The following is a 17,419-nucleotide window of genomic DNA, read 5'->3' as shown; positions in this document are numbered from 1 at the left end:
TAACACACAGTCATAAATGAGAGCTCTGTTAATATCTTAGAAGTGACTCATTATGAAAGTTTTACGGTGAGGTTTAAAAACCTTCATGTTAAGTTTTTCCTGTAACCAGGAAGTCCCAATTAACAGATCCCTTCTCATTCAAATTCCCAAGGAAGTTAGGGTTCAAATGTGTCCTGCCAGGCAGCCCGCATGGTGCGGCGGTTTAGCGCTGCCTGCAGCCCAGAGCGTGATCCTGGAGACCCAGGATTGAGTCCCACGTTGGGCTCCCTGCATGGAGCTGGCTTCTTCCTCTGCCTGTGTCTCTGCCTCTCTCTCTACCTGTGTCTCTCATGAATAAATAAATAAAATCTTCAAAAAAAAAAAATGTGTCCTGCCACGTAGCATCCCCTAGGGAGAAACATCAACTCCTAACATCTGGGCAGCCAGGCTCTGCTTCTGGGACCCTCCAGTTGAGGTTGTCACATACCTTGTGCACTCACAAAGTGCTACACCCAACGAAGGTATCTTAACGCTGGAGAGATCATATGTCTTAATATTTATTATACCAGCTTCGGACAGATGGAATTAAAGTAACTTGTCCTAACTGAATCGGTATATTATGACAGTTTTCCAACAATGAAAGTAAAGCATCTGAGAAATGAGCATCTTTTTCTGACATGCATAGAGATACCATAAGAACCAGTTAGACTCTGCCTATGATCCTGTCTACCTGGTCTCTTGGGCCTCTTCCTAGACTTCTCTTTTTTTCTAAAACTTCTTGGTCTCCCTAAGCCTCTCAGAGTACCAGGACCCATGGTTTCTCAGCCCACAGTAGAGTCCACCCACAGGGAAGAAAGAGAGCCACTGCCCCTCCTGGAGAGGCTCTATCCTAGTCTGTGATGCTCAAACTTACCTGGTGAGCAGGTTTTGCCATCAGACATCAGGTTGATACCCGTGGGGCAGGTACAGCTGAAGCCACTAGGATTTGGGGACCGAAGACACAAATGGCTGCAGCCTCCATTCTCCCTGGCACATGGTGTGGACACTGGGAAGGGATGGGGAGGGGGTGGTCATTGGGGAGGTCTACAGCAAAGGAAGGCCAATGAGAAGCCACTTCGGGTCCAGGGCTGCTCACCTGGGGGCCGCCGGCGGTGGAAGACGTGGATGTCCATAAGGTTCTCCAAGTTCTCCTGCAGGGTCTCCCGGTCTAGCCCCGTCAATCGGTCAGCGCTCTGTATACTCTTGGTCTGCCAGTCAGTCCAATAGATGCGCTCTCCATACAGGGTCAGCCCAAAAGGGTGGGGAAGCTGGCTTCCGATCAGCACCTGCCAGGGCCCCAGCACTTGTGTCATCCCCCAGCAAGGTCCAAGAGTACAGAACAGTGGTCAAAATGGAGCCACACCTACATGTGGAGTCAGGATACAGTTCTCCCACTACCACCTGCTGTGCAACCCTGAGCAAGAACTAGTTATAAAATCTCTCTGAACTTCAGTTTGCCAATCTGTGATGTGACCATGACATCTATTATATGATACAACCTGGCTCCAAGGGTTGTGTGATGACAGTAAAAGATCATGTATGAGTTGCATAATCTCAAAGTACCTCTGCACCAGTTACTTTTTAATTACAAAAGGAAAAACAGCAACTTCACACTAGATACCACCTTAACCAATCACCTTACTCACACCAAGTTAGTATCACAGTAGAGGGAACAAGCTGACATTTATCTGTGCCTGCTGATGAGACGTGCTGGCAGGACATGACTTTTATTTAATATAGCACCTTTGCCTCAAAAACAATCTGAATCCAATCATAAGGAAACAGTGGATAGATTTAGGGACATTCTACAAAATAATTGGCATTTACGTTTTGAAAATACAAAGGTCAAGAAAGACATAGAAAGGATTTATTTCCTTGACTGCATAGGTTAAATAATTATTAGGAAGTGTTCCAGATTAGAGGTTAAAGAGACATGACTACTAAACACAACTGTGATCTGGGATTGGATCCTGGCCTAAGAAAGAAAAAAGGAAAAGAAAAAGACTATAAAGGACATTATTGGGACAGTTGGTAGTGAAATTGAATATGGATCATGAATTAGACAGCAATATTGTATCAATGTTAAATTTCCTGATTTTGATCCCTGCACTGTGGTTACTTAGGACAATGTCCTTGTTCTTAGGAAATTGAAATATTTTGGGGTCAAGGACAGGATGTCTTCAATTTAATCTCCAATGGTTCAGAAAAATTATGATAATGCACATGTATGTGTAGATAGAGAATGATACAACAATTTGACAGTTCTTACAACTTTAAGTTTGAAATTATACCAATAAACAATAACAAAAACAAAGAGCGATCACGTGTCCAGCAGACAACTGGTGCTTAAACAGCGTTAGTTGTGATGGTTAGTAGGAAGATCTGTGCATCACAATCTAAAAGTCCCAAGTTTCCTTTCATCATCAGGCAACAATCCCCCACCCACCCTCCTTGGCTCTGGAGGGTAGCCACAGTCTCAAAGGAACAGCACACACCTCACACTCGTCCCATCACACCTGAGTCCTCCTAGCTGCCAGCCAGGGAGTGCTGCCCTGGAGGCTGTCAGGGTTGTGGTAAGATGTCTTCACACCACCCTTACCTTCCTCTTGCTGCCATCCAGACCAGCAAATTCAATCGTCTTCATGCCAGCATCTGCCCAGTAAAGCCTCTGAGACCCATAGTCAATGGCTAATCCATTAGGCCAGGTCAGATTGGAAGAGATGATGACCTGGCGACTTGAGGCATCCATGCCAGCTCGTTCAATTTTGGGGCTTGCACCCCAGTCAGTCCAATACATGTACCTGGGCACAGGAAAGGAAGGTCTTAGAACCCTTCTGATTAACACTCCTTTGGGACTCAGGGTGCCTAAAGTATCACTAGGTGCCCCAGCCTCCTGCCTCAGCTCCCAGCCTCATCCTGGGCTCAAAGCTGTCTCCAAAACTCTTGTATATTCTATCACTATTCAAAGGTTCCTCAGGGTTTTAATAAAGGCAGAGCTCAATGGCTCAAGGAGTGTTCAGCAAATGAGGCCTATTTAGGGATAAAGAAAAAGAGGAAGTAAGAATGGGGTACAAGAAATGTTTCCTTGACTGGATGGGATAAATAATTATGGTACACAAATTTAATGGAATTCTATGTAACCATGAAGAACAAGATAGCTCTGTATTATCAAATGGAAAGATATCCAAGATATATAGTTAAGTGAAAAAAAAAAAAAAAGAATAACAAGTTATAAAACAGTATGCCATTGCTGTAGAACCAAAACCACCACCACCAACAACAAATATACATATGCATGTAAAAGAAAACCTAGAAAAATATTCTAAACTGTTAACTGTTAGCAATAGTTATTGCTGGAGACTATAAGGAATCTTCATTTCTACAGATTTATTTACTTATTTGTTTGTTGGTTTATTTATGAGTTCCTTTGTAAGCAGGCCAAAAAAAAAAAGATGAAAAACTTAAAAGGGAAACAGTTTGTCACTGCCTTCTGTGGTTTCTGTAGCTGCCTTTGCTGCCTTGGTGTTGCCCGTAAGATCTGGCCACTCTCGCTAACCTCTAGACTTCCCTTTATTTATTTTTATTTTTATTTTTTTTTAGGATTTTTATTTATTTATTCATAGAGAAAGAGAGAGAGGGGCAGAGACACAGGCAGAGAGAGAAGCAGCTCCACACAGGGAGCCCAATGCGGGACTCGATCCCGTGTCTCCAGGATCACACCCTGGGCTGCAGGCAGCGCTAAACCGCTGTGCCACCGAGGCTGCCCTAGACTTCCCATTAAAGCTCAAATCTGTGGGATGGGTGGAGCTGGTCCGAAAGGAATAGGTGCTCACCCGCCCATGGGTTCCACCACGATATCCCGGGGACGATCAAGGTTCTCCCAGATGAGAACTGTCCTCATGCTGCCATCTGTGTTAGCTACTTCAATCCGGTCTGTACCTACCAAGAAGTAAGGGGCAAAGATATTAACTCTATACTTGGTCATTCACCCTACTACCTTCCACTCCCAGTACAGAGCCTGACATGCAGTAGATGATTAAGAAATATTTTACGACAGATGCATAACAAGTATGAGTTAACTGAATTTGGAAAAGATGATGCTGCAAGTCCAAGGACCACACTTTGAGTAGCTCTGGTGTAAGGCATTCCTCTTGCCTCCCATACTCACCTGGCTCATAGAAAATGCCTGTTTTATTAAGACAGTGATGGAAAGACAAGGCATAGTTTCCTTCTCTGAAATACCTCAAAACATTCTTGAGCACCAGCTACACAGCAGCAATAGCTGCCATTTGATTGGCGAATGCCAAACCCTCAGATATGAGCGTATAGCTCCAGCTCTGCAGCAGCCCCACCACTTCTGACCTACCAAGAACTTCCACCAGACAAGTAGTCTAGAGAGGCATTGGGCCCCTTCTCCCTGAGGCTAGAATTTTAATAAGAGGAATCCCACAAAGCTGGCCATATCAGCCTTGTACGTACCTGCATCTGTCCAGTATAACTTGTTGGTGACCCAATCAATGGCTAGGCCTGCCGGACTCTCCAAACTGGTATCTACTACCACCTAGACAGAAAGCAAAGCTGTTGTCACCAACTGGACCTGTGCCTCAGCTCTGGGGTGCAACTGTACCAATTTTCAAGGTTGCCAAAGGTATGGGAAGTCTTTACCCAGGAAACGGTGGATTCCTCCCCTTACTCTCTGCCCTCCCTTGATGGCCCCTACCTCCTGTCCTGTTCCATCCCACTTGGCCCTGCTGATGGTGTCACTGCTGACATCTGTCCAGTACACGTGGTCATCCCGGGAGTCCCAGTCAAGGGCCACAGCACTGCGCACGTCAGCCAGTGGGATGACATCGTCGGACAGGTCCTCTGTGTCGAAGCTGATTCGACGGATGTCCATCCTTCGGGCAAAAAGCAGGAACTTGTCAAGACCTGATCAAAGGCCGAAAGGGGTCTTCTTTTAATGCTCTAAATCCAATCACAGTGACAGACACAGACGCTCACCTGTGTGACATCTGGTTCAATCACACTTCCTGGGATCACGTGCCCTATGTCCCCCTACTCTTCACACCTCAGGCCCCCTGTGAGCAATGGGCGGCCCCCATGCTGACAGACACAAACTTTAGGATCAATAGACTCTCCCCAGGGCCCAGAAGCACATCGTGTATAAGCAACTGTCAGCTTCATCTCCTTTTCTCTCCTCTTTGCTTAGCCTCTTTGGGTGCGCTGGCTGGATGGCCATCAACCCCTACCCGAGCCTGCTCACTTCTGCATCTGCTTCAGGGCTGCTGCTGCTCCACTCAGTCACCTATATCCCCTTCTCTTGCTCTTCCATTTACAGCTTTAGCCAACAGTGATGGTTTATTGAACACTTACTCCTTGCCCAGCACTGAGCTCTGGGCTCTTCTCACCTGGTCTCCTTTCCTCTCATAGCAACTCTTTGTGAGTCACATTATTCTTATTCTCATTATCTAGATTAGCCACCCAAGGCTACCAGAGATGGGATAACTTGCCCTAGCTACAGAGCACCAGACCTGGGACTTGAACTCAGGTCTGGGAGCTCCAGAGAAGGAGTTCTGGCCACCACCTACACACTTCTCCCTGCTGGCTCTTCTCTGTCTCTTGGCCCATTCTGGTCTATTTCCCAGTATGTATTTCTGCCTGGAAAAGCACTTCCTGCCTCACTTCACCAAGTGTCTTCTTTTAAGATCTGGGAAATTCTTAAGGGGGAGTTCCTGGGGAAACATCTTGTACCTCACTGAGACAAGATGGACAAGGCTGGGTACTTATGAGAATGCAAGGAAGGTAGGCTCTCAATCAACATGTGTTGAATGAATAGCCCTTGTTCATCTGAATAGCTTTCCTAAACTCACTCTTTTTGGAAGGGACCCAGATCCGAAGAGAAATTTGGTTTTAACAGGGATAAGAGGGGCAGTGGGGACACAGCAATAAATAAGACCAGCTGCTGATGTGTGAGGAATTACCCTAGCCCCTTGCTGGTCATGTCATACTCCTGGATCACTCCTCTCTGGACTATTCTTAGAAAAAGTCACCTGCGACTCTGAGCTAGACAGGGCCATTCTCTCAAGGCAATGACCCTGCAGGAGCTCAAAGGAAGCCAAAATAGCAGTTCAGGAGCGACCAGGGAACCCCATTATCTCCCACTCACTAGACACATATTCATCCAGAGTCACCATAAATACAGAGCATCACCAGAGGTCCTAATCTTGGCTCTCTGATTTAAGAGGTGAAAGGAAGTCTTTAAAAAGGTGAGGCTAAAGGTAAAGAGATAGAAACCCCTGCTTTCTAGAAGGGCCTGGCACCCTCTAGCTGCCTATAGATCCTACCTGGCGAAATGGTACACCAGCCTGGTTGTAGGTATTTACACTCGACTGGGTGGTACCCCTGAGCCCTCAGGCCTCAGCTTTGATGTAGGAGCCACCAGCCTCTTAAGTTCTTCCTCTTGAGGGGCTGAGGAGTCTGGCTCTTTCCCCATGACAGACAATCCCTTGAATTCCTATCTCTTGTTCCTTCCACCCACCATCACAAGGCACGTCCATTGAGGCAGGTGCCCCAGACCCACTTACTCTGAGCACAGGCGTGGCTGCTGATCTTGCGGAAGCCAGTGGGGCAGGCACAGGTATAGTTCTGGCCACTGGGCAGACACAGGTGGGTACAGCCTCCATTGTTGTTCCCACAGCGGTTCTTCCCTGTTCAAAGAGCCCAGGGCAAAAGGGTCAGGAAAGACCAAATGTTGGCAGAGTCCATCCCAAGGCAAGTGAGTAGGGGATTAGATAGGGTGCGAGCTCTCTGGAACTGAGGAGCTATGTCTGATTGTTTTTTTATATCTGCCCCAGCTGCAAACAGTGAACACCTGACAGAAGAGATGAATGAGATGGGGACAGTGAAGCACGTTTTCCTGAGTCTCAATGTTGTACCCTAAATGTCCAGCAGAGGGAGAAATTGGACCGTTAACAGTGCCAACCACAAATTTCCCTGCCAGAAACTATGGCAGCTGTGACAGGTGCAGGGAAGGTTCTCAGAGGCACCAAAAGTTTACCAGGTGGGTAGTTTCTCACCTGCAGGCTGGCGCTGGGGGTGCAAGGTGTGGATGTCCATAGGGAAATGGAGTTTGTTGCGAATGATCTCCTGGTTCTTGCCGGTAAATTTGTTAGCACTATTGATGCTCTTGGTGTGCCAGTCTGTCCAGTATAGGCTGTCTTCAAACACAGTGATGGCAAAGGGATGAGGGAGGCCTAGGGAAAGTCCAGAAGGACTTAAGTCCAGACACAATCTGCCATGGGCTCTGGGCCCAGGCCGGGCAACTGCACAAATCTCACCCTCTGCCAAGGCTCCTAGGGGCTGGGATTGGGAAAGAAGGATGAGAGATGAAGAAGAGTAGAGAAAGGGCCTCACCCTGGCTAATGACAGCCTTGCGGTGACTTCCGTCCAGATTGGCCCTCTCGATGACATGGTGCTTAGCATCTACCCAGTACATACGATGCCCAGCATAGTCAATGGTGAGGCCATTGGGCCAGAAGAGATGAGTGTCAGCGATGATACGGCGTCCAGAGCCATCCATGCTGGAGGCCTCAATGCGGGGGGTATTGCCCCAGTCTGTCCAGTAAATGGTACTAGAAAGGGACAAGAGGAAATTTAGAGACAGGCAGCAGAAGCCAGATAGTAACAGGGATAATAATCAGACTGGGGTCTTTCATTCATTTAACCCAGGGGATTCCAACTTATAGAAGACACATTCTGTGTAGTCCACAGAGTATCTTCTAAATGTTTGAATTTAAACGTCTCTAGCAGGGCATTTATTTTTTGAACAATTTTTTTTTTTAAAGAGTACCTGCAGGGCTCTCTCTTAGGGATTAGGAGTATAGCAGTGAATGAAATAGACAAAAATCCCAACCCTTGTGGCAGACTTTATTTTCTAATAGTAAAAATTATTATTAATTTTTATTCATTAGTTCAACCCTACAAACTAATAATAAAAATACTAAGCATCTGCACTGATTTAATGTGTATTATGCCATTTATTTATTTATTTAAAATGGATTATTTATCTGTTTGTTTGTTTGAGATAAAGAGATAGTGAAAGAGAGAGAGATATAAGCAGGAGGCAGAGGGAAAGGGAGAAGCAGACTCCCTGCCGAGCAAGGAGCCCGATATGGGGCTCAATCTCAGGACCCTGGAATCATGACCTGAGCCAAAGGCAGATGCTTAACTGACTGAGCCACCCAAGCACCTTTTATTATGCCATTTAAAATGCATCTCATTGGGCAGCCCCAGTGGCACAGTGATTTAGTGCTGCCTGCAGCCCGGGGTGTGATCCTGGAAACCCAGGATTGAGTCCCACATCGGGCTTCCTGCATGGAGCCTGCTTCTCCCTCTGCCTGTGTCTCTGCCTCTCTCTTCGCTCTCTCTGAATGAATACATAAATAAATCTTTAAAAAAATAATAAAATAAAGTAAAATGCATCTCATTTTGGGTGGGTGAAATGTGGGAAGGAGGTCAAAAGGTACAAACTTCTACATATATGAGTCATAGAGATGTAATGTATGGCATGGTGACAACAGTTAATCACACTGTATTGCATTATTTGAAAGTTCCTAAGAGAGTAGATTTTAAAAGTTCTCATCACAAGAAAAATTATTGTAATAATTGTATGCTGATGGATGTTAATAAGACTTATTGTAATCATTTTGCAATATACATAAATATTGAATCATGTTGTACATCTGTAACTAAATAAGGTTATATGTCAATTATACCTCCATTTTCAAAAATGAGTCTCATCTTCACATGGCTATGAGGTAGGTATTTATTTTTTATCACCAATTATATGTGAGTAAACAGAGGCAGATACAGACTGACCCAAGGCCACACAGCCAATTACTGCAGAGCCAGGACTTAAATCCAGGTGTGTCTGAGTGCAAAGCCCATACTATTAATGCCACACTGTGAAGAGGCCCCCCAAGAAGGTCTGGCCTGGGAACTGTACTTAGAGGTTGCAAGAGGGGTTTGGGAGCTTGAGATCCAACTCACTTACCCCTCCATGGGGTGCAAAGCAATAGCCCGGGGCTTCTCAAGGTTTTGCCATAGCAGCACCTTCCGATGGGCCCCATCCAGGTTGGCCACCTCAATTCTTGATGTCCCTGAGTCGGTCCAATAGAGTTTGTCATGGACCCAATCCACAGCCAGGCCCCCTGATAGAAAGATGCAACAGGAAAGTTTCAGGGATTCACCCAGGGCTCCTCTGTGCTAATTTAACAAGAGCAAAATCTTACACAAACATTTGGGTCAGGTGCCATTCTAACCATGTTAGGTATACTAACTCAATCATCACAACAACTCTGTGAGCTAGATACTAGGATCTCCATGAAGATAAAGACATTGAAGCACAGAGAAGCTGAGTAACTGTCCAAGGTCAAGGCTTCACTCAGCCAACGATATTCCACTTCCTGAAACCTGACTTCATGACTCACACTAGGGTTCCCTGCCACACTGGCTCGGGTTTGCAAACTGTAGCTTAGAGTTTTGTAAAGGTACTTCAGAAGTTCCATTAGCATGTGAGTCAAACGTGCTTGATACCAAATCCCAAACCACTTCACTGGTTTGTAGAATGGCCTGAGATTACAGAATGAGCTCTTGTTTTTTTTTTTCAATCTGTAAATATTTGGATGTATCTATCTGGGTAGAGGAGAATATTCTTTTTTTTTTTTAATGTATTTATGATAGTCACACAGAGAGAGAGAGAGAGAGAGAGGCAGAGACATAGGCAGAGGGAGAAGCAGGCTCCATGCACCTGGAGCCCGACGTGGGATTTGATCCCGGGTCTCCAGGATCGTGCCCTGGGCCAAAGGCAGGCGCCAAACTGCTGCGCCACCCAGGGATCCCGAGGAGAATATTCTTAATACTGAGCAATCAAAACAAAGTTCTGAACTGAACCAAATGCTAAGACTTGCAGCAAATTGTAACTGTTGTCCATACATCTCTGATTTCAAATGATCACGTTCATTAAAATATCTCATTATTATTGAGCCTAATAATGACCAGATGTCATAAACCTGAACCCATCAAATTAATGTTTTCTCTATTAGAATTCCAACCATGATTTCACTGAAGAAAAAGATGTTCTGCTGCCCAAGGTTGGCAAGTCACTATCCTGTTCCTTCCATGGTTGCTTTGCACATGATGTGGGTCTACCCTTCCCGCAACCAGGGCCTCATTCCCTACCTGGGCTCTCGAGCCCTGTAGACACAACCTCCTCCACATTGCTGCCATTGAGGTTGGCACGGAGGATCCGGTCCAGGGTGACATCTGACCAGAAGACAAGCTCGCGCCGGTGGTGGAAATCCAGGGCAATGGCGTTCTCCAGGTTGTTGAGCAACAACGTGTACTCAGAGCGGTGCGGCAGCACCTGCCGGATGTCGATGCGATTGGCGAATAGTAGCACAGGCTCCGGCCCTGGGATGTGGCACAGAAATGGGGCCCCCACTGGGCTCCAGAGCTGCCCCTGACATCCATCAGCATGCACCCCAAGCTCCTCAGCTGACAAATGGGGCCCCTTGCCCATTAGGGCATGTCCAGAGCTGCTGGCATCAGTATTGGAAAAGTGGCAGCCTCCAAAGTATACTCTCCCACCCACCCCACCCCAGCAGTTTTTCTTGGGGCCCAGAATGCAACTCACAGCTCTATTTTACTGAGATGAAAACTCTCCCTACCTCTCAGCAAATCCACAAGTACTTTCCATTCTCAGCCCTCTGCCCACCCAGCCGAACACGAACGGCCCTTACCCAGAGCCTTGCAGCTGCGCCGGTCAGGCCGGAGCTCGTAGCCTGCTTCACACCAGCACTGGAAGGCCCCTTCGCTGTTGGTGCAGCCCTGGCTGCAATACCCCTCTTCTGCACATTCATTCACATCTGGGAGGACCGGGCAGGGTCAGGAGATCTTGGTTCTGCCATCCTCCCCGCCCCCACTTCCAGGCTGACTAGTTGTATCCCGGCCAACACACCCATCTTTTCTCTAGGCCTAGTGGGAAAACTATGTAACAAGTGGTTAAGAGCTTCAAGGTCACGGAGACCCAGCTAGAATCCCAACTCTGCTCTCACCAGCTCTGTGGCCATCAGTAAGTTACTAAACCTCTCTGGGCTTCGGTTTCCCCCTCTGTGAAACAGTAGGGACAATCCCCACCTCCTATGGTGATGATGACATGAGGTCAATGTCCGACCCAGAGGAAACATAGCTAGCTGCCTGTCTGCTGCCCCTGCCCAATTCCAAAGCAGGCCCGAGCTCACCTTGGCACATGTGCCCATCCTCAGTGAGCCGATAGCCTGTGTGGCAGGTACACTGCACCGCCCCCCGCACCATCTGGCACTTCTGGGCGCAGCCACCGTTGTTAACATTGCAGTTCTCCTCACCCGTCCGGGGCCCTGTGCCAGCCAAGCCAGAGATGGGAGTTGAGCCCAGAATCCTCCCCCAGACAGCCAAGTTGGCATTCCACCTGGACCCCGAAGAACAGCTCTGGAGGCTGTGAGAATCCCCAGGGAGGCTTCTCTTTGAACCACATGGGTGGGGTTCAGCCACAGACCATGGGTCAGGCCCACCCACTGGGGACACTCACGGCAGTTCTGCTGTGGGCTTTCATCACTGTTGTCTCCACAGTCGTTAACTCCATTGCACAGCTTCCTCTGCCCAATGCAGCGCCCGTTCCAGCACAGGAACTGATCCGAGGCACACTGGGGGCTTCCTGGACAGGGTGGGAGGCAAGCAAGGAGGGAGGGAGAGGCAGGTCACAGCAGAGTAGGTCAACAAAAGGATGGGAGCCTGTCATTTTCTAGGGTGAGCTGGAGACAGATGAGACTCAAGGTGGGAGGGTCAGGGTCCTGGGCAGGAAGCAGCTCAGACAGGGCTGGCTGAATGTCTGCACTCGTTTGCTCCCCAGGACACCACAGTGGGATAGTGAGGGACAGCGGGACAGAATGAGAGAGTGCATCTGTGTGTCCTGTGCCCAGCGGCATGGCTAGGGCAGTGAGGGCTGTCAGCCACAGAGAACAGTCCTCGCTCATTAGGCCAGAGCAACAGGCGGGCTGTCTGCGTAGGAGTCAGAACGTGAGAGGCTGCTGATGTTGTGTTCCAGGCTGTAAGGCTGTGCAGGTTAACAGATGCACCTGGATTTGACACTGGTAACTGAGAAGGGCAGGAATAATCCAGGCCGTGGGCAAGATCTGGCTAAGCATCCCTGTAGCCCAGCTGGAATGGCAGCAGTGACATCCTCTTTCCATTCCTGTCCTCCAACCCAACCACGGGCTCAGGGGCCTGGGGTACCCCCGGGAGGCTCTACCTGTGTTCTCACAGTTCTCTTCATCACTGTTGTCTGCACAGTCATCCTCCCCATCACAGCGCCAGGAGAGGCGGACGCAGCGACCTGACCGACAGCGGAACTGTTCTGCTGTACACATGGAGGTGGCTGGGCAAAGCAAAGGCCTAATGAAAGGCTGGCCCTGTTTTGGCCCGAGGTTCCACCCTGCTGCCCCAAACTGCATTTCATGCCAGTATCTGTGCCACTCTCCTGGTCGCAGTTGTTCCAAATGGCATCATTGTGAAAATCAGAAAAAGGCAACCTTTCCTCAAGACGCCTTCCTGCCATCATTGAGAAAACTGCCACGACAAATATACAAATCTGTATGATTATAGAATATGTAGATCCGCTATATGACTGGAATCCCTTTAGACGTACCACCTCTATGTCCTGCCCAACCTACACCACTGTCCACAATAGTCCTGTCCCATCTGTCTTTATCAACGGTGGCCTTTTTTGGCTCTACGAGCCCTTTCCCTATTTCTGGCCCAGCCCTTTGGCATTGTCTCCACTCACTGCAATTGCGCTCATCAGATTGGTCATCACAGTCCGCGTCGCCATCACAGCGCCAGCCTGCATTGATGCACAGGCCACTGTCACACATGAACTCCCCCGAGCGGCAGGGCTGGTGGGACGCTGGGGAAACAGGCAGGCTCCTGTCTTGAGCCAGTCCCTGGACACAGTGTCCAGGGCAGACCCGAAAGTCCAGTCCCAGCACCCGGTTCCTCCATCTCTGCCTAACAGGGAGCAGGGAATCTGGAAACTCCTCCCCTGAGCTCCTGCCCCAGCTGGCACCTGTGCCTTACCACCCTAGGAGTTCCTTGGGGCCTGGCCTCCCTCCCTCCTCCTCCACCCTGCTGGCCAGACCACTCACAGCAGTCGGACTCGTCTGACCAGTCTCCACAGTCATCATCACCATCACAGTGGTAGATATCGAGGATGCAGCGGCCGTAGGCACACTGGAACTCCTCCAGGTTGCAGGGAGGCGCTGGCACTGCTGAGGCTGGAAGGCAGACAGGGGTAGGGAGGGGCATATACTCAGGCTTGGACAGAGAAGAGAGGCCCTGACTCCTCCAAGGGGTAGGATGTTCAGGCAAGGAAAGCAGGTTTCATCGGGGTCGACCCTGATGGACTGGTGCTGGTGGACCAAAATGAGCCACCCCTCCGCACCTGGGGAACAGCCCTCTGCACCTGGGGAACGTGCTTGCACCCTAGCTCAACCTTAGAGGTGCGGTTTCCCACCCTCCTGGCCCACTGTGTATGCACCCTGCAGCCTGGCCCTTGGCCCCTGGGATGCAGCCCTCTGCCCCAGCCCAGCCCACCAGCCTGGGTTCTGGGGCCACTCACGACAGCTCTCCTCATCAGAGCCATCTTTGCAGTCGGTGTCGCCGTCACAGTACCAGTGCTCGGCGATGCAGCTTCCGTCACTGCAGCGGAATTCCTTGTCAGAGCACTTGCGCATGTCTGGGGGACGCAATGGGACAGCGATCCTGCAGGAGCCCCACAGGCCGCCCTCCTTTCATCGTTCCCAACGCCCACCCTCCCTGCCCCTGTGGGTCTGACCCAGTCCCTGCCAGACATCACAGACCTGGTGCAGACTGTGGAGGGGGATCACTGGAGCCCTGGAAAGACTGGGTCTGGGGCTCCTGTCCCGTGGTTCCCTGAGGTCTGCACTGCCCTGCCCCTCGGCCTTCCTCCAGCTGCTCTCTATCCAGGCAGTTCACAATGCAGCTGTGCTAGAGCTGCTGCTGCTCATTCTCCCTGAGGCCCAGGGCACCAGTAGCCATTCCGCCCCCCCACCTCCAGAGCTCCACTCACCACACTGCTCATCACTGTTGTCACCGCAGTCATTGTCCCCGTCGCAGTGCCACAGGCTCCGGATGCAGTAGCCGTTCTGGCAGGGGAACTCATCCTCCTCACACTCCCGGGGGGCTGTGGGCACAGAGCAGTCAGGCTGCTGCAGGCCCAACAGAAAGCCCCATGGAACAGGGAAGTCGGGCTACTCCAACACTGCCCGGAGGAATCTGAAGCAGGGGGCCATCTCTTGGGTTCATCTAACCAAGAGGGGAGGTGAAAGGAGGGACAAAGAGCTGAAGACCCTAGAGTTGACGTGGGCCTGGGGCATCATTTTCTGATTGAAAATCCCTTCCCAGCAGAGCCTGATGGAGCCCGCCTGGCGCCACCAGCACTCACGACAGTCCTGCTCATCTGAGTCATCCTCACAGTCGTTGTCGCCATCACACACCCAGGAGCGGCGGATGCACTTGCCATTGTCACAGTGAAAGTCAAGAGGAGAACAGGTGGGCAGCACTGGGTCCCGGAAGAAGAAGGCAACGGGGAATCAGTCTGGTACACTTACTGAGACAGCCTTACCTGGGCTGGAAACCCTTTGCCAACACCTTTTATCCCACGTCTCCCCATGTGAACTATAGTCCTCTCTCGCAGGCTCCCATGCCTGCCCACAGGGCAGCACAGTCTAAGGAACCCAAAACTACTAAAGAAAGCAGAGATAGAAACATGAGCAAGAAAAAGAGGTGTACTATTTTTTTCTTTTTCTCCTGTTAAATGATGATGAACACATCTGGGCTCCATTTCCAGTTCTAGAATTCATTACTTATCACACCATCTCTGAGCCATAGGTTCTCTGACTGTACAATGGGAGTAATTATACTTGGCTCACAGTGGTCTTTAGAGATAATGCACATGAAAGTGAGCCATTTATCATCACGATTAGCTGAACCGGTCAGGGTTAACAAGGTCCAGGTTGTAGCTTCATCTTATTAGACTAATTAGCCACCCTCAGACATAGGTGCTATGCAGGTTGCATCCCTAAACCCAGACAACTGGCTCAGCAGTGACTGGTCTATAGATCTGAGGCAGGGTGCCCTGGCCTGTTGTGCATATATTACGGGAAAGCAAGATTTAAAGAGAATATAAGATTTCTTACAGAGTTTATATTATTAAAAAAAGATATGATTACACAGAATACCAGCATTAAAAACACAGAAATAATCTGCATCTACATATAGTATGCACATTAAAAAATGCACAAATATGCAGGACAAATATACAAACATATATTCACATAAATACAGAGAGATCTATGTAAAGAGAATGCCTATAGTTTTCTTTTTTTTTTTTTTTCTATAGTTTTCAAGGGTGTTTTCCTCCATACTTGTCACAGTTTGTTTTAATTGGTCATATCTGCATGAAAATAAAGGAAATACAGGAGGATTGGAGCCTTATATATTGTGAAGAAACCACCCATCAGTCAGCATCTATCACCCTCACAGGAGTCCAATGCGCTGAGTCTGGCTCAGCCAGTGCACAGGACACCCTCAGACCCTCATCCCCGGGTTCCACTGCCGGAAGTGTGTAGGAGGGGAGGAGGGGACTTACTACATCCATCCTCATCGCTGTGGTCCCCGCAGTCATTGTCCCCATCACACTGCCACTGTGCAGGGATACAGGTACACTCGCCGAGGGCGCTCACCGCACACGTGAAGTGGCTCCGACCACAAGCACACTCAGGGCTGCTGGCGAGGCCTGGGCAGATGGGAAAGGAAGCAGTGAGGGCCCAGCTCCCGCCCAACCAAAGCCCATTCCAGACAGTAAAGTAGAGGAGCCTAGTCTAGGGGCACATTGTCACCCAGGAGACCATGCAATCATGCCTTCCCCTTCTCCCAAGGCACAAATGGTCAAGAAGATAATCTGTGACTCTGGATTCATAAGCAGTAGGTACTTGCTCTAGGACTGGGCTTTTTGGTCCATACTCCCAAGAGACCAGGGATAAGTGATGCTACTCAAAGAGTTGATGCTCTTGGGGAAAAGGAGTAATGGGACAGAAAGGGTGATGCAGAGAGAAACTCAATACCCTTCCCTCCAAAGCAGCTTGAGATATGGATGCTTTTGCCTCTAGCCACAATGAGGCCCTTGGTTGTTAGGTAGGGAGGGCAAGAAATAGTGGAATTAAAATGCTGGAGCCCCTTTTGGGATAAGGAATCCAGACAGGAGAGCGGGAAGCAGCACAGGCTGTTGTGAGTCTCCCGGTCAGAACCCACCTTTGAGGAGGGTGACCAGGAGAAGCAGGGCCCCAGGCTGAGGGGACTAGGCTGCCTCAGGGCAGAGTGACTGGGAGCAGTCAGAAGCTTCCCGCCTGAGGGACAGACTACAGCCCAGAGAAGGATGGCAGGAGCAGCCCCTCCCCCAGCCTCAGCAGCAAGCAGCTGGGCTTCCCTATTGAGCAAGGAGCTATCTGCCTGGCCAAGTCCCATGACCGGCTGCTGTACCCCCTCCCCAGCGTGCCCAGCAGGATGCCCTGGGATGGCGTGTGAATGGCTCAGTGCCCCTGCTCCAGCCTCAGCTGGAACAAAGGGTCAGTCTCTCCCCCTCCTTGCAGTCATCTAACCCGCTGGGCTGCTGCAGCTGGGAAAGAAGGGGACCACCACTCATTGCTCATCTCTACCCCTTGTTTTCTTCTCCCCTTCCTCCCCTTAGCTGGGCCCTGCCCTCAGGCTGGGCTGGAACAGGGAAGGAATTAGGGCCCAGAATGAAAGGGTGTACTGCTCTCTGCTCCAAAAACCAGGAGAGAGGGCTGGAGCCTGTCCCTCTCCACTTGAACCCCCAAAGATAAGTGTGAGCATAGGGCATGGATGGATGGATGGATGGATGGCCAGCATTTAAGATCAGTGAACTACTAAAACTATGGGCAAAATGTACATTTCTGGAGTAAAGGACCACAGATGTCACCAGATCCTCAACAGGGACCTGTCATTCCCCATTCCACAAGCTAAGGGAATCAGCTGCCCTAGAAAAGATGCTGGATCTCCTGTGGACACCAAAGGAATCCTTTTGAGAGGTGCAGTATCTCTATACTTTAAGAGGAAGGCTTTACTCCAAGCCCAGGGCTCCTGTCTGTCCAGGTCTCTCTGCAAGTGCAGGACAGAGTATTCTCCACCAGGGAAGCACTGAAGACCCGGCTGCCGCTGCTGCTGCCCCAGCCCCAGCCCCAGCCCCAGCCCCAGCCCCAGACTCTTG

The 17,419-nt window shown here is 49.6% G+C and overlaps 1 protein-coding gene across 2 annotated transcripts in view; it reads right to left on the bottom strand.

Moving 5' to 3' along the window:
• Window positions 1-17,419, bottom strand: part of LRP4 (LDL receptor related protein 4) — a 52,206-nt gene that overhangs the window by 22,015 nt on the left and 12,772 nt on the right. For both annotated transcript variants that reach the window (XR_005373455.1, XM_038563407.1), the window contains exons 2-22: window positions 15,782-15,928; window positions 14,576-14,692; window positions 14,201-14,314; window positions 13,730-13,846; window positions 13,257-13,385; window positions 12,899-13,018; window positions 12,365-12,490; window positions 11,645-11,770; window positions 11,319-11,453; window positions 10,818-10,943; window positions 10,258-10,488; window positions 9,071-9,227; window positions 7,432-7,649; window positions 7,095-7,271; window positions 6,603-6,725; window positions 4,739-4,947; window positions 4,498-4,579; window positions 3,852-3,957; window positions 2,618-2,819; window positions 1,115-1,304; window positions 893-1,024 (exon numbers count right to left, since the gene is read on the bottom strand). Coding sequence is in view for 1 of the 2 variants with exons in the window: in XM_038563407.1 (XP_038419335.1) it covers window positions 893-1,024; window positions 1,115-1,304; window positions 2,618-2,819; window positions 3,852-3,957; window positions 4,498-4,579; window positions 4,739-4,947; window positions 6,603-6,725; window positions 7,095-7,271; window positions 7,432-7,649; window positions 9,071-9,227; window positions 10,258-10,488; window positions 10,818-10,943; window positions 11,319-11,453; window positions 11,645-11,770; window positions 12,365-12,490; window positions 12,899-13,018; window positions 13,257-13,385; window positions 13,730-13,846; window positions 14,201-14,314; window positions 14,576-14,692; window positions 15,782-15,928 (3,084 nt within the window). In the remaining variant the exon portion in view is untranslated. The remainder of the gene's footprint in view (window positions 1-892; window positions 1,025-1,114; window positions 1,305-2,617; window positions 2,820-3,851; window positions 3,958-4,497; window positions 4,580-4,738; window positions 4,948-6,602; window positions 6,726-7,094; window positions 7,272-7,431; window positions 7,650-9,070; window positions 9,228-10,257; window positions 10,489-10,817; window positions 10,944-11,318; window positions 11,454-11,644; window positions 11,771-12,364; window positions 12,491-12,898; window positions 13,019-13,256; window positions 13,386-13,729; window positions 13,847-14,200; window positions 14,315-14,575; window positions 14,693-15,781; window positions 15,929-17,419) is intronic.

This window comes from Canis lupus, chromosome 18, assembly GCF_011100685.1.
Source record: "Canis lupus familiaris isolate Mischka breed German Shepherd chromosome 18, alternate assembly UU_Cfam_GSD_1.0, whole genome shotgun sequence".
NCBI lineage: Eukaryota > Metazoa > Chordata > Mammalia > Carnivora > Canidae > Canis > Canis lupus.
Note: the sequence above shows the minus strand (reverse complement) of the source record. Positions and strands in the feature narration are given on the sequence as shown.